This window comes from Barbus barbus, assembly GCF_936440315.1.
Source record: "Barbus barbus genome assembly, chromosome: 11".
Classification (NCBI taxonomy): domain Eukaryota; kingdom Metazoa; phylum Chordata; class Actinopteri; order Cypriniformes; family Cyprinidae; genus Barbus; species Barbus barbus.
In genome coordinates, this window is record NC_136739.1 from 28,182,291 (window position 1) to 28,196,761 (window position 14,471).

At 35.6% G+C, this 14,471-nt stretch overlaps 1 protein-coding gene across 1 annotated transcript in view; it reads left to right on the forward strand.

Annotated features, from left to right (window-relative positions):
* LOC306876848 (double-stranded RNA-specific editase 1-like) overlaps positions 1-12,865 on the forward strand; it is a 173,236-nt gene extending 160,371 nt beyond the window's left edge. The window contains exons 10-12 of the mRNA XM_079428278.1: positions 4,819-5,000; positions 7,188-7,366; positions 8,638-12,865. Coding sequence (XP_079284404.1) covers positions 4,819-5,000; positions 7,188-7,366; positions 8,638-8,814 — 538 coding nt within the window. The 3' untranslated portion in view covers positions 8,815-12,865. The remainder of the gene's footprint in view (positions 1-4,818; positions 5,001-7,187; positions 7,367-8,637) is intronic.
* The last annotated feature ends 1,606 nt before the right edge of the window (positions 12,866-14,471 follow it).

Consider the following 14,471-nt stretch of genomic DNA (forward strand, 5'->3'; position numbering starts at 1 on the left):
TCCTAACTAATAAAATACTGAAGTATAAATGTGAACAGATATATTAACGTGAACCTTGAATGAAGTGGAAGTGCATAAATATAAATGTATTTGATTGCTCTTTGTCAGCAACAACACTAAAAGGATCACAGCTCCGTTTTAAGGATGTTTTATACCTAATGTCAATTTGTTTTTTTAAGAAAAACTGTTTGAGGTTTATATCTGTTACTTTATAGCTAATTATTTTAAAAATTACAGTTATTGCATTAGTTTGTTGTAAATTGTATATAGATTTTTAAAAAAAATTATATAAATAGTGTAATAAAATTATTACAATTTAAAAATATATGTGTATTTACATGTATATATTTATATTAATGTAATTTATATTATATATAAATATTTAATATGTAAACATAACATTTTTCTTAAATATAAACATGCATGTGCATTTGTATTTATATATACATAATAAATATACACAGTATACACATTTATTCTGTAAACAAAAACTTTTATTTTGGATGCGATTAATCATTTGACAGCACTTATATATACTATATATATATATATATATTTGCATTTTTAGGAAAACAGTAATTAAGCATTAAATGAAAAATATACATAAAATATATTTAATCTTGGCAATTTTTTCATTTGAGTCCTGAGCTGATTTCTATAAGCATGTTATTTAATGATATTATTTGCTAATACGCATATAAAAAATGACAAAATGTGTTATTTTTTTAAATCAAATTTAGATTTAACTATGCTACTTGTTGCTATTTAAAGACATTAAAATATATTCCATTTCTCTTAGTCACACTGTCTTCTGCGGTTGTAATGCTACGTTTACAGTTTGGCCATAATGACCATAATGTTCTTCCTATCTTTACTTCAAAAAATGCTGTCTAGTTAAGCAGCTTCCTTACTTTTGGAGCGGAGCTATTGTCAGCCCTCTTCATTAGAATAGCGGACAGCTCAGCAAAAGCATTAGACCAGAACCTTCTGGTTAATCTCTCTGCACTAGGTAGACGCTGTACCTGTCACCGCTGGGAAGAGAACAAGGGCTTTGTGAATTTAATTGCTCATTGGCTTTTACTGGGCTTCATAATTGACAGGGAAAGAAGTGCATGGTTCAACATTACTATAACCCTAGTTAAATAAAGAAGAGCGTATTAAGAGTGTAGGAGGGAGCATTCATTTCTCCTGTGGGGTCAGTGTGGCGCTGTGTCTTCCTCTGCCGCCCGGCAGCTGTGATCGGACAGATAAGGACGTGTCAGAGACAGCTGTGACCGGAGAGCACAGGTCCTGTCTATGCTGATGAGAGAAAAGAGAAAAACCTCCTCCGTACGCACACTTTTCACTGTCGCTCAATACTTACATATATCATCCTCATCCCACAGTCTCTATTTATTATCTATTTATTTTTTGTTAAATTGTGTTTATTTATTTATTTGTTTGGGCCCCCCTGTTGAAAATATACAACTACTTTTTCTCATTTTGTTTTGTTTTGTTTTTAATCCAAAAATAAAAGTGCAAAATTGCTTTGCAAAAGCAATATGTAAGAAATCATCTCACCTAAAATTCAGTGTGGTCTTTTCTCTTTCCATATATATATATATATATATATATATATATATATATTTTTTTTTTTTTTCTTTGTAATTCTAAAGGATATGGATGAGAGATGAGAGGATGGGGATTGTGATCGTCAAGACTGTTTAGTCTCCATGCATGACATAAGACTACAATAAAAGAATACATGACTCTTCTGAGTCTTCAGCAGTCATACAATAGCTTTGTTTGAGGAACAGACTGAAATTTAGGTTACTATTCACTGAAAATCATGTTTGTTTCTTAAAGAAAAATTTAAAAATATTAGGGTTTACCTCCTTAATATACCAGGTGATTGAAACTAAAACTGAAACCAATTTCATTACTTGAAACTAAATAAATATTAACTGAAAAAAATAAAATTATTTATATAAACTACTAAAATAATACAACAAAAATTGATTCAAAATATTAATAAAAATTATGAATGTAAATGTATGAGTTCTTCTGATGAACACAAAATATATTTTCAGTAATTTTGGTAAAATAAAATAAAAAATACAGCCATTGACTTCCATTGTATGTAAAAATAAAAAACTAGAATTTTCATTTTTGGGTGAACTGTCCCTTTAATGCATATATTCTGAATGTATTAGTATCTATGATGAGAAATAGACAGTGAGCGTTTCATGTTTTCAGTGTCTGTTTTCTATCAGATTCAGTTTATTGCTCTGGTTTTCCTAGGAAAGCGGTGTTTAGTCAGGGCTGGGCTGGTTTATGTGTTGCTCAGGGACAGTATACAGCAGAAGTGATGTTCACAGCTCACTCTCAAGGAAAAGCAGCCCATCTGCTGAGATGAATGAGCATGTGTGTTGATAGAACTCTGTGTCTCATCCGTCAGGACCTGTACCTGCTCTGTTAGTAACATGACCAGATGTAGGTCTCAAACCGGGACACAGCAGGTGGAGGGTGTTCCTGTGAATTTTTCATGGGAGCTGCTGAGCCACTCATGTCTGAAATAATGAGAAGAATAAAAGTAGCTCCAATACATGTTGTTTATTTCAGTGAAACAGTGGAATCTTATCTGGGTTTAAACCATCTTTGTGGTCACATTATTATTTTGCATAAACTTACAGCAGAATTAAATGCAAAAAAATAAATAAATGCATAACCTATTTACTAGTGCTGTTTAATAATATATAATAATATATTTTATATATATATTTTTTTTTTCTGTGATGGCTTTTCAGCAGCAATTATTTCAGTCTTCAGTGTCACATGATTCTTTAGAGAATACCTAGAAAAATCTTTTGTCACTTTTGATTAATTTAATGCATCTCTGCTGAATATTATGTATCATTAGTCTGAATTATTAACTGTTCCCCTGGTTTTTTAACTTAATGTGTGGCTTTTTATTTTCCTCTTACTGCCAGGATCAAGTGTTCTTGTACAAGGCTAGTCTCAGAGGACCACCCGAAGTCCATTCACTGGCCGCATATTGCACTCAAAAACTCACAAACACTTCAGTTCCTATTTGATTTGCTGGCTTCTGCAGAACTCAAATTAATGCAATGAATGCTTTTAGGGATGAATTAAACATGGTGATGATGATTTGTTGGGTTACTGTCAGTACACCTCTGCCTAGTTTAGCAAGTAGACTTGATAAACGCCAGCAGTAACTCTGAATAAGCTGTAGTGTTCTGGCTAGAGGAGGGAAGTGCTTAGCTAACATAGTTGTCTTATTAACGGTAGCAAAAGTTGGACTGTGTCTCTTTGGCATCTGAGGCTGTTGATTGGTCAGACGAGAACGACTCCAATCACTTGAGTCTGGGTTTTTCTCAGCTGCATACAGCAGGTGTTGTTTTGGGGAGCAGATCTGGGCTTGATTAGGCCTTTTGATTGTGTTCGGCTAAGGAAGGAGACCCAGTGGGTGAGTCTGGGACCTGTGAAGACGTAAATGAGGTGCTTTGGAAGAACTGCACTAATTGAACAATTCTTCCTCTGTTGCCTTTTTATATATCATTTGAAAATCATTTACATCTGGGCTTCTGGCCAGATTGCTTTTCTGCTGTTGTGTTTTGGATTCTTGTAGCTCCTGATTGTCTTATGTCCCATCTTACCTGTACATGTTCATTTTTACAGTGTTTTAGATGGAATGAGATTAGGAGTCCCGGAGGTGTTTCATTATGTTAAACTGCTGAAAATACTTCAGGCTAGGAACAAACTAAATCAAAAAATAGATGTACCCTTGTAAAGACGAGTCAACGAGTCAATCTAGTGGTGGGCCGGGACCCAAAAATGGGTTGCAAGTCTGTTTTGATGGGGTTGTTTAAAAAGGGTACATTTATATTTCAATTTAATATTAATTATAATCATTATATAATTAAATAAAATTTGTGAAACAAGTTTTTCACAAGTCTGTTGTGAAAGCAGGGGGGGAAACGATGCAAAATGTCAATAATAAAACTGTAATATTGCATTATAACCAAATGTAATAATTGTATTTAATTATGATAAAGGTCCTCTGTTGTGTTTGCGTACAGAAGGGGGAGAAATAATGTGAAATGCCAATTTAAAAAAGTTCTGAAATTATAATTAGTTTTAGTAATTATTAATTACGATAAAAATGGGTCACAGGTCTGTTTTGATGGGACTGCATACAACAAGTGGGGAAAAACTGCAAAATGGCGATTAATAAAATAATCGAATAATTATAAATAAATGTAATAATAATTTAATGAACTATAATAATATAATAAAAATGGGCAACTGGTCTGTTCTGGCGGGGTTGCGTTCAGCAGGGGGAAATCATTGCAAAATGCCAATAATAAAGTTATAAATAATTAAATTATAATATGTAAGAATAATTAAACTAATTATAATGAATTGTGATAGAAATTGGTTGCAGGTCTGTTTTGATGGGGATGCGTACAGCAGAGGAAAATAAATGCATATAAAAAATTCTAAAATGTATATTTATATTATGATTGAATTCAATAATAAGTAAATCAATTATAATTAAACATGATTCAAATAATAACTTTGCAAAGTAAATAGGCTTATCAATTTTACTTCTCATAACTTTTATTGTTGCATGTCCAATCTAACATTTTCCTTCTGACTTTATCTGCATACAGTACTGGTCTATGTAGTTTATAGCAATATTAATATATGACAATGCTGATTATTGTTAGTCTGTGTAACAGTCTGTGTAAGGTTGCCGCTTGCTGCCCAATATAAAATCTGGACACTAATGTGATGTGTGTGTGTTTGTTCCTGCAGGTGGAACGTGGTGGGCATCCAGGGCTCTCTGATGAGCTACTTCACTGAGCCCATCTACTTCTCCAGCATCATCCTGGGCAGCCTGTATCACGCTGATCATCTCTCCAGAGCCATGTATCAGCGGATCGCTGACATCGAAGACCTGCCCCAGCAATTCTCCCTCAACCGCCCCCTGCTCAGCGGTAAGACAACATCACACCGGCTCGCATTTCCACTCCCAAATCATTGAAAATGGCACCCATGTCAAATTGTATTACCATTACTTGACGGACAGTTTCCCCCACTTGCCTTCCAATTTCCTCGTGGTTTGATGAATTATTGGAATTTAGATCTGCCTGCTCTCCACCGCCGGCCTGTTTTAGTAATTCATACTGTGCCTGAAATCCCAGATTCCCCTGATGATTTCTCTTATTCTCTCACATGCTTTTTCTTTATTATAAAGAGGAATCTGGAAAATAATCCCACACAGCCTATAGCAGGGTTGGGAAATGCTCAAAATTTAAAGTGGTTAAACAACAGTCAAGCTGCTTTTTTGGTCAAGTAATCTTCATTATATAGCGCTTTATACAATACATATTGTTTCAAAGCAGATACACTATAATAAACAGGAAAGTAACCAAATCAGTGATGCAAACATCAACAAATATGAGACAAAGGCAAATACTGTAATTATTCAGTTAAACTCCATTCAGTGTTGATTCAGTTCAATCAATAATGGTCAATGTAGCAAAATTCATCAATTATGCGGCCTGATGGATAAAATTACGGAGTAATAAGCGTATTATTAAGTTGTTAGAAAAACTTCTAGTAGCTTGCCTAGCGAAAACCTAACTCCAGTAAAAACAAAAAGCTGCTTAAATAGTATATATATATATTACAAAATAGAAAAAATTGTATGAGCTCTAGATGAATCAGATTTTCCCTCTCTAAATTCAGAAGAAAGGACGGTTAAAGAGAGCATGTTTCTTTTCCTTAACTTTTTTCTGTCCAATAAATGTGCAAACAGTAGCTTCTTACTGGAAAAAACTACACTATTAGAGCTTCGTTACAGCAGAATTTGAATTAGTCTCATATTTGATGATGTTTGCATTGATTGTTTTTTTCCCTGTTCATCATTGTAAAGCTGCTTTGAAACAATCTGTATTGTATATAAATGTAGCAATATATATAAAGGTGACTTGAGTGTTTTTTCAAAAACCTGAACTATTGTTATGCTACTGAAAAATGTTGTTTAAGTTAGTAGCATGACTACTTTTATGTAGTTTATATCCAGCACTTGGTTTAAGTGGACACCGGTTCCTGATTAAAAACTTGCTTGAGTTTCAAAATGTCTCTAGGGAGACATCGGCTGCTTTTGGAGAAGTATATATGATGAATTGAGTACATATCCTTTCTTTCTTTGTGCCTCAAGAGAAACACCCAACACTGCTTTTGCACTGGGTTACATCAGATTCCCAGCAGAACTAGCTTTTAATGGCTCACTGCTGAAAATCTTCATTTGATGATGTGTCGTGGGAGGTTGAGGCATAGCATACTCGACCCAAGCTCAAAGAACGACCTTTCTGCATTTGTCAACTCTTTTTGTTCTTGTCGTCTTGGTCTGCAGGTAAAGAGGTAATGCATAGTGCAATGAGCCAGTTATGCTTCTTGAAATATTACATAATAGTATATTATTTAATAGATTTTCATATTCATTTAAACTTATTAAGAATATAAATATGACTCAATAAAAGATTAAAGTAATAGCATGCAGCCTTCATGTTTTTCAGATCGTTTCCATTGCTTTAGGTTTTTCCAAGTAATTATTTAGTCAATGTAAATTCAGTAGTTGCAGCTTTCTGATTTATTTTTCGGATTAGTCTGTTCTGTTGCATTTGTCTGTGCTCTTTTTGAGTTCTTGTGCAAGACTTTAAAAAGCAGCAGAAGTCATCAGACTTTCTGTTGAGGGTCTTATCGGAGACACATTTACACTCATAAGTATGATCTTTTCAATTTATCAATTCAAAATACTTACCTGACATCAAAGTGGAAAGCCACTCCAGCAATCTCTGTAGATTTTTTTAATAAAAAATGTAATGAATGGCTGAAAAGGTCATGGACATTCTTTGGTGGCAAAGTGTGGGAATCCTAAAGCTTTACACATCTACTGAATAAACAACCTTGAGCACATTGTTTTATCTGTGTTCTTTCATTAAAAACAGAAGCCTTGAAACTAATTTCTTCTTATTTGTTCAAGAAATATCTTTATATCAAGTCATCTGCATAAAAAGGGGGACGATGGATGTTTTATTCATACAGAAAAGAAAACGCACCAAGGCTGTTTCTGAGTGTGGTTTTCTACTATGATTGGTGTGTTTGTGTGTTTGCAGGAATCAGTAACGTTGAGGCCCGGCAGCCAGGAAAGGCTCCTAACTTCAGTGTGAACTGGACGGTGAGAGATCAGGCTCTAGAAGTCATTAACGCTACCACAGGCAAGGATGACATGGGCAGACCCTCACGTCTCTGTAAGCATGCCCTATACAGCCGCTGGGTACGACTACACTCTAAGGTACCGCTGTCACAGATTCACTTTCAACCTTACTACAAGACTTAGCTTAAGTAAAGTAAAGAAGTAAAGATATTATTTGTATTTGTGGGTGTGTGTGTGTGTGTTTGGGTGGGTGGATGTACATACATTTACATTTAGTCATTTAGCAGACGCTTTTATCCAAAGCGACTTAAAAATGAGGACAATGGAAGCAATCAGAATCAGAACACTATTTATTGTGTGTGGGTGTATAAATACTGTGTCTGTGTGTGTGTGTGTGTGTGTGCATGTTTATGTGGTTTATGAGGACACAAATTTGTATAATGACATGGGTATGACAGAGGTATTACAATATGAAGGTGGTTTATGAGGACACTGCCTATGTCCCGTAATTCAAAACGCTTAAACTACATACTAAATGGTGTTTTTTTTGAAAATCTAAAAATGCACAAAGTCTCCTGTGAGGGCTAAGTTTAGGTGTAGGGTTGGTGTAGGGCAATAGCACACACAGTTTGTTCAGTATAAAAACCATTACGCCTATGGAGAGTCCCACACACACACACAACGTGTGTGTGTGTGTGTGTGTATAAAATATTTTCCAGAAAATTGCATTGTTGACTGAACAAAACACACACAAGAAAAAATTGCATTGGGTGCATTGCATTTCCTTACCACATTAAGAATAATGTCAATAAAGTTTACAAAAAATATACAACATTTGCAAACATAAATGCTAAAAATGTATATTAGTTCCCCTCGCTCCATAACAAATCCTTTAAATTTAACAATATTCAGAACAGAACATGAATCAAGAAGAATCTGAAACTGTAAACTTAAACAATTTTTTAAAGCAATGCTGAAACTATCAGCGTGTGGAAAATGCAAATAAATTTAAGCTCATATAACAAAATTGTGCACTTTTGTGTGCTTGACATGAATTGCATTATAAAAATTGCTTTGGAATTGCTATTATTAACATATTGGCTGTTTATTAGCACTTATAAAGCACATATTCTTCATGATCATATTCTATATCCCTAATCCTACCCAATACCTCAACTTAGCAACTATCTGACTAACTATTAATAAGCAGAAAATTATTTATTTTAATAGAGTTTATGGCAAAAGTCATAGTTAATGATTTGTTAATTGCAAGAATTGTATCATATTTTATACTTACAACCTTTAAAGTGTGAAGCATGCAGTATTGTTAACTATTACAGTTTACATGTTGCTTAATTTGTATTATTATATTACAAAATAGTGAAAAAAGTTTTTTTTTTTATCTGCAGCTTTCATCAACTCTGCGAATCAAAGTGCCCAAGCCTAGCTCGTACCATGAAGCCAAACAAGCAGCGGTGGAGTACCATACGGCCAAGCAAACGCTCATCAAGGCCTTTCACAAAGCGGGTCTGGGCGCCTGGGTGAAAAAACCCATAGAACAGGACCAGTTCTCGCTGAACTCTTGAAGAGGGAACATAAAAAGACCAGGACATGACAACAACCAGCTGTTAATACTTCACTTGATGTGTGGGGATGTGTGTGTGTGTGTGTGTGTGATGCTGTTTGTTCTCAGACAAACCAAGAGCCCTTTAGTGTCTGTCAATTTGCTCTCTTTGTGTGAATCATGACTCTGCCTTTTTAATTTGTAATGTAGAATCAGATTTTCATCTAACGTATGTTTGTTTTGAAGTTAACGGCATTAGCCTTCAGCAGATAACAGGACGTAATGTCATTAGTAACTGGAAAAATGTTTTTTTGTGAGAGAGGGTTCTGAAAAAACCTTGATGCCGTAAACGTCCGCGTTACGTGGCTTCAGGTGGACCACACCGCTGTGCACACGGGTCTGAAGCATTTCCTGGTCCAGCCTACCCAAATGCTGGCTCACCTTTTTGAGCATGGTTCTCCTTGATATGCAAAACATAAGCATATTTATATTTTTTATTCCGTTCCCTCCGGATTTTAGAAGGGGAAGAAATTCTGTCACACAGATCATAACTATACCGCATGGTCCCTTTAGATAGACAAACTTATTTTGTCAGGACTTTAGTGTAGAATTAGCGTACACCGTCTTTCTAGTAAAATAGATTTCAGATTTTAATTTGACCTCGGAGGGAAACTTGAATTTTTGCATATGGTTCTTACGTAAGCTGTATTCCCAAACGGTGATTTGAATTGGAAAATGGAGTATTCTTGTGGATGCATCCAAAGTGCATTGCCGTTATTAAACGATGTGTCGTGGCTGCTGAAATTTCTCAGAGGTCTTAAATGCATGTGCGAATTACAAAAGGCTCAAAGAAAGCCCTTTATTCTGGGTTCAATACTTTACTGGCCTATAATGGACCATTTTAGAAGCCCTACTTTTTAGGTGTCTACATTTGTATTGACTTGAAGCTGCATGGAGTCCTTTGGATCACTCAAAACAAACAGCAGATTTCCCAGTGAACATGATCTGCTAATGTGATAAAGATACACCTGTGTTAAAGGAATAGTTCATCCAAATATTTAAATTCACCCTCATGTCGTTCCAAGACTTCCAAATCATCTAAAGCTTTGCATAAGGAAAAGACCAAACCTGGAATCATGATCCATTTGAAACGACATGTAGGTGAGTCTATTTCTGGATGAGCTCTTCCTTCAACATTCATGCTGCATTTAGTCACTGCAGGTTTGAGAGCAGGGCATTGTGGGAGTTTTTGAAGATGGCAGAATGGTCTGTAAAATGCACGTTTATTATTGACAAAAGCCATCTCTGCATGCAGAAGCGAGGGTTTGCAGAGGCGACTCTGACTTTCACTTTATCCTTGCGACTTGTTTGAGGATTTTTTTATTTCCTGCATAGACCTGAATGCCTACATTCCTCCACAGAGACACTTCTGTAAGACTGAATTCAGCTGTGTCCTTGAGCGTGAGGTTTCCCCTCTGCAGACTTGTGCTGTAGGAAGGTCTGAGCCAGGAGCTCAGGCGCTCTTTGATTTATGACTTATCCAGTGCAGCATGTTTGACTGGTAAGGTTATTGAGAGCTGAGAAGCAGAAGTATTTCTATACCGATCATTCATTTTTAAACTTGGGCTTTGGTGGTTTTCAGATTCCAGGAGTGTTGCTGTATAATATAAACTCCTGGTGGGATTTTTAACATTTCAGTCATAATGTTACACTTAAAAACGAAAGATACAAGGCTGCATTAGTATTTAAAGGAGTAGTTGACCCAGAACTGAAAATTCTGTGATTTACTCGCCCTCAAACCTGTATGCTGTAAGTCGAGCTCAAAAACGACAAAACATCACAGTAAAACCAGCATAACATTACTCTATATGACTTGAGCATTATATGTTAGATCTTGGGAAGCTTTTGTGTGAGAAATTGACTGAAATGTAAGGAATTATTCACTAGAATTACAGTGTTGAATATGCAGTACAGTTTTGTTCAAAGGTTTGGATAAAAAAAAAAAGAACAATTGTGAAATTATTACAATTTAAAATAACATATCTATTTTCATATATTCTAAAATGTGATATATTCCTGTGATGTCAAAGCTGAATTTTCAGCATCATTACTCCAGTCTTTAGTGTCACACGATCCTTTGGAAATCCTTCTAATATGCTGATTTGTTGCTAGTAAATCATTTCTAAGAATTGTCAATGTTGAAAAATATTTTAACAATGTAAATGTCTTTAATATCACTTTTGAGCAATTCAATGCAATTCAAATGCAATGCATTTATTTTTTTTTAAATTGTACTGACCCCAAACTTTTGAACGGTATTGTACTATATGTAAAATACCATCTGAGAGCTACAGCAGAAGGAAAGGTTTACAATCAATAAAGTCTTGTACATCGAATATTGACTGCTTTAAATGTTATTTAGTGGGTTTATGGTCCTTTTTTGGGCTTTTGCACCATGGTGACCAATGAACAGTTGCATTAAGATTGTACAAAAGCATTGATGCCAATAGCCTGGTAAGCAGCATGTCCCGAGTTCGAATCCCGGCTCGCGGACCTTTCCCAATTCCATTTCACTTCCTGTCAGATCTAAACTGTCCTATCATAATAAAGGCAACAACGCCAAAACAAAATATTATATAAAAAAAAGATTTAGAGCTCAAAAGCTTTAATAGGAAAAGCATACAGCATACAGATTGGAATGGTGATTTTAGAAAGGTCAACTATTTCTTTAAATCTTCAAATGGTTCAAAGTACCGATGTTGGCAGAGCCTGAAACTTCCATGAAATCAGACCTGCTTCATCCTCACCAGTCATTCCATTTTCCCCACAGTGGCATCAGGTTTCTCCAGCGGGATTGTTGTTGATTTGAAACCTTTTAAAGAAACCAGCAGTATGCGTGTTTGTCTGTCCATCCGTTCGTTCGTGTGTGTTTGTTTGTGCACCTGCTGCTGAGCCCAGTTGGCATTCTGCAGAGACATCATGGCAACAAGACTGAGAGATTGCTGTGGAATCTTCACTAAAGATGTCAATTTATTTTTCTTTTCGAAGCATTTAAACCAACGGAGACTATTTTTTAAAAGACAAGAAGGTTATTGGTGCAAAGATTGTTCAGCATTTTACAGTTTTGCCTTGTTTAAGTTTTGTTCGTTCACTCACTAATGTATTTTTGTTTGTGTGCATTTGAGTTGGATCAGTCAGGACTGGATTTGTGACGCGCTTTTCATTATTCTCAGTATACTGGTACACAGTGGATGTACTGCTGTAAATATATTGTGACCCACTCCTATGCCGTTACAGTAGACTCCTTGCATATGTATTACTAATTTTAATTTTTCACTCAAAAACAACATGCATTTTGTTTTTAAGGTCTTTACTCTAAATGCCAGGGTGGCCGTGTTCTTGCAGAGTGCTGTAATGTATTTCTGACGGACCTGTATGAGTGTATGGGGATCTGCAGTACTGTAATGATTAATGACTGTAGACTTTGACTCCCTTTTGCTCTAATGGAAACGATTTCAGACTGAAATTAATGAGCACAGTCGGTTCTACATAAATGTGGCTCAGCAAAAAGTAGCTCTTCCTGCTAGTGACACTTTCCAAGGACAGGAGACTTTTGGGATTTTTCCCTTTAAAAAAAAAAAAAAAAAAGTCCTTTCTTTTGCATCATCCTAATTTCGTCTTCACCTTCTCTTCGGCTGTCGTCTTTTCGTCTGTTACAGGGGATTTTGATGGCATGAGATGCCAATTGATGATGTCACGATTTTTTCCTGTTTATGATTTTTCCTTTTGGGGATCTGAGCCGTGTCTTAGCGAAGAGTCCTGACTTTCGTCCTCCTGGTCCTGGTCAGCCTGTTTCTAAACGTCTTGCGATTTGGTGACTGTACAGTGGAGTCCGGCGGTGGTCCAGCTCGGTCTCAACGCGATCTCGGTCCACCCCGTCTTTTGCCTGTCCTTCGTAATATCCACATGGGTCACCTGCATGAGCTACTTCACCGAAGCTGCACCCAGCATGACGACATAAGGACTTGTATGTAGAAAAAGGAACAAAAAATAGATCTATATATACATAAGCAAAAAAAAAAAAAAAAAAAAGAGAGAAAGGAATAAAAAAGATCTTAGTTTACCTTTGCATATTGGTGTCATTTTTTTTCTCCTTACTTTTGATTTATTCAAAGTGTGTGTTCTTCACAGAAAACTAGATGAATTATTGTTATATATCTCTGTGGCTCTGTTCCAAAACCTACTGAGCTGCCTTGCTGTCATGGGAGACCCGACTCAACATTGATTTCAGTGGAGTTTGGCTTGTTTTAAGCTAGCAACTTGATAATCTAAGCATTAAAGTGTGTCTTATGTAAACTAGTCCATTTTTAATTAGGTTGAACTAGAATGAGTTCTTTAATGCATTTATAAATTGATTCTAAAACAAGTTCTTTTTGAAGGCAGCACACTGTAAGTTTGAGTATATATATTTATTCCTTAAATCACATTTAAAAAATAAGGCGAGTCACATTTCCAACAGTAACTAAGATTTTACTCAATTATAGGTATTATATAAATACAAAGTATTGGTGTTTGATAAATTGTGATGTGTGGTGTAAATGGACAGCTCACTATTATTCAGTGAAAAAAACTCTGTAAACACTTCCAAAGGAGTACTTTTGGTAAATCAATCAAAATTCACATTTTAAGCTTTTTTGTTTTTTCTGTAGGATTTACTGTGAAACCATTTTCACTCAGGAATTGTTAGTATCGTTCACAAATAATTATAAAGAAATCGCAAGTAACACACTGAATTAAATGTAATATAAATGTAATGCTTTAAATCTATGCTCATGATGAAAATTAATTAGTTTGCTATTTAATAGACAGCAATCACAAAATTATTTCTAGGAAAGTAGAAAGACAGTAGTATTTTCTTGTAAAACATGCTACAATAACTTTGTAAAAAACAGGTTTTTACAGGGTACTGTATTTGAACATGTTCTTCTGTTTGGAACAACCCTTTCAAAATGACTGAGGTGACTTTTCTCCCTTTTAAGTACCCTATAAAGGCACCATTTATGCCATCTGGAGAGCAGTGGAAGTTTTGTAACGGAGTGTGTGTTTGTGGCATTGAAATGTCCCTGTACACTGTAAAACAACAACTCAAAGTAAATTTCCTGTGATCAGTGCTGTTGACACTCGATCTTGTTACAGATCTAGTAGCTGCCACGCACAAAGTCTGTTTGCTTTTTATTTCTCACGCAGGCAGAAACTGAGCAGGCTACGCTGCTGCTGCTGTCAGGTTTAGCAGTCCTCCGCAGTCTCCCACAAGACCCTGTGAAGTTTGGTAAGGTACTTTCAGGACAGCAGTGCTGGAGAACTTCTTCCAAAACTTCTTCCTCAGCTGGTGTACTAACTTGGAATTCAACTTCAATCATCAAACTAGGTGCATGCTTGAACCAACAAATATTATTTCTCTTTAATTATTCTGCTTCTGATCAAGTCTGGCAGAGTTATCAGATACATAGTGCTCTTATTAATAATGAATCAGTAACCAGTAGCACAGACACACTCAAAAACACTGGGATCTGCTTATGATGTTCGGCTGGGAGTCGGTCTCCCTCTAAAGTTGTAGTTGTCCAGGGAAGCCCTGAAGTCTTCTACGCTCGCTGAGATCTTAAGCACATCGAGATTCAT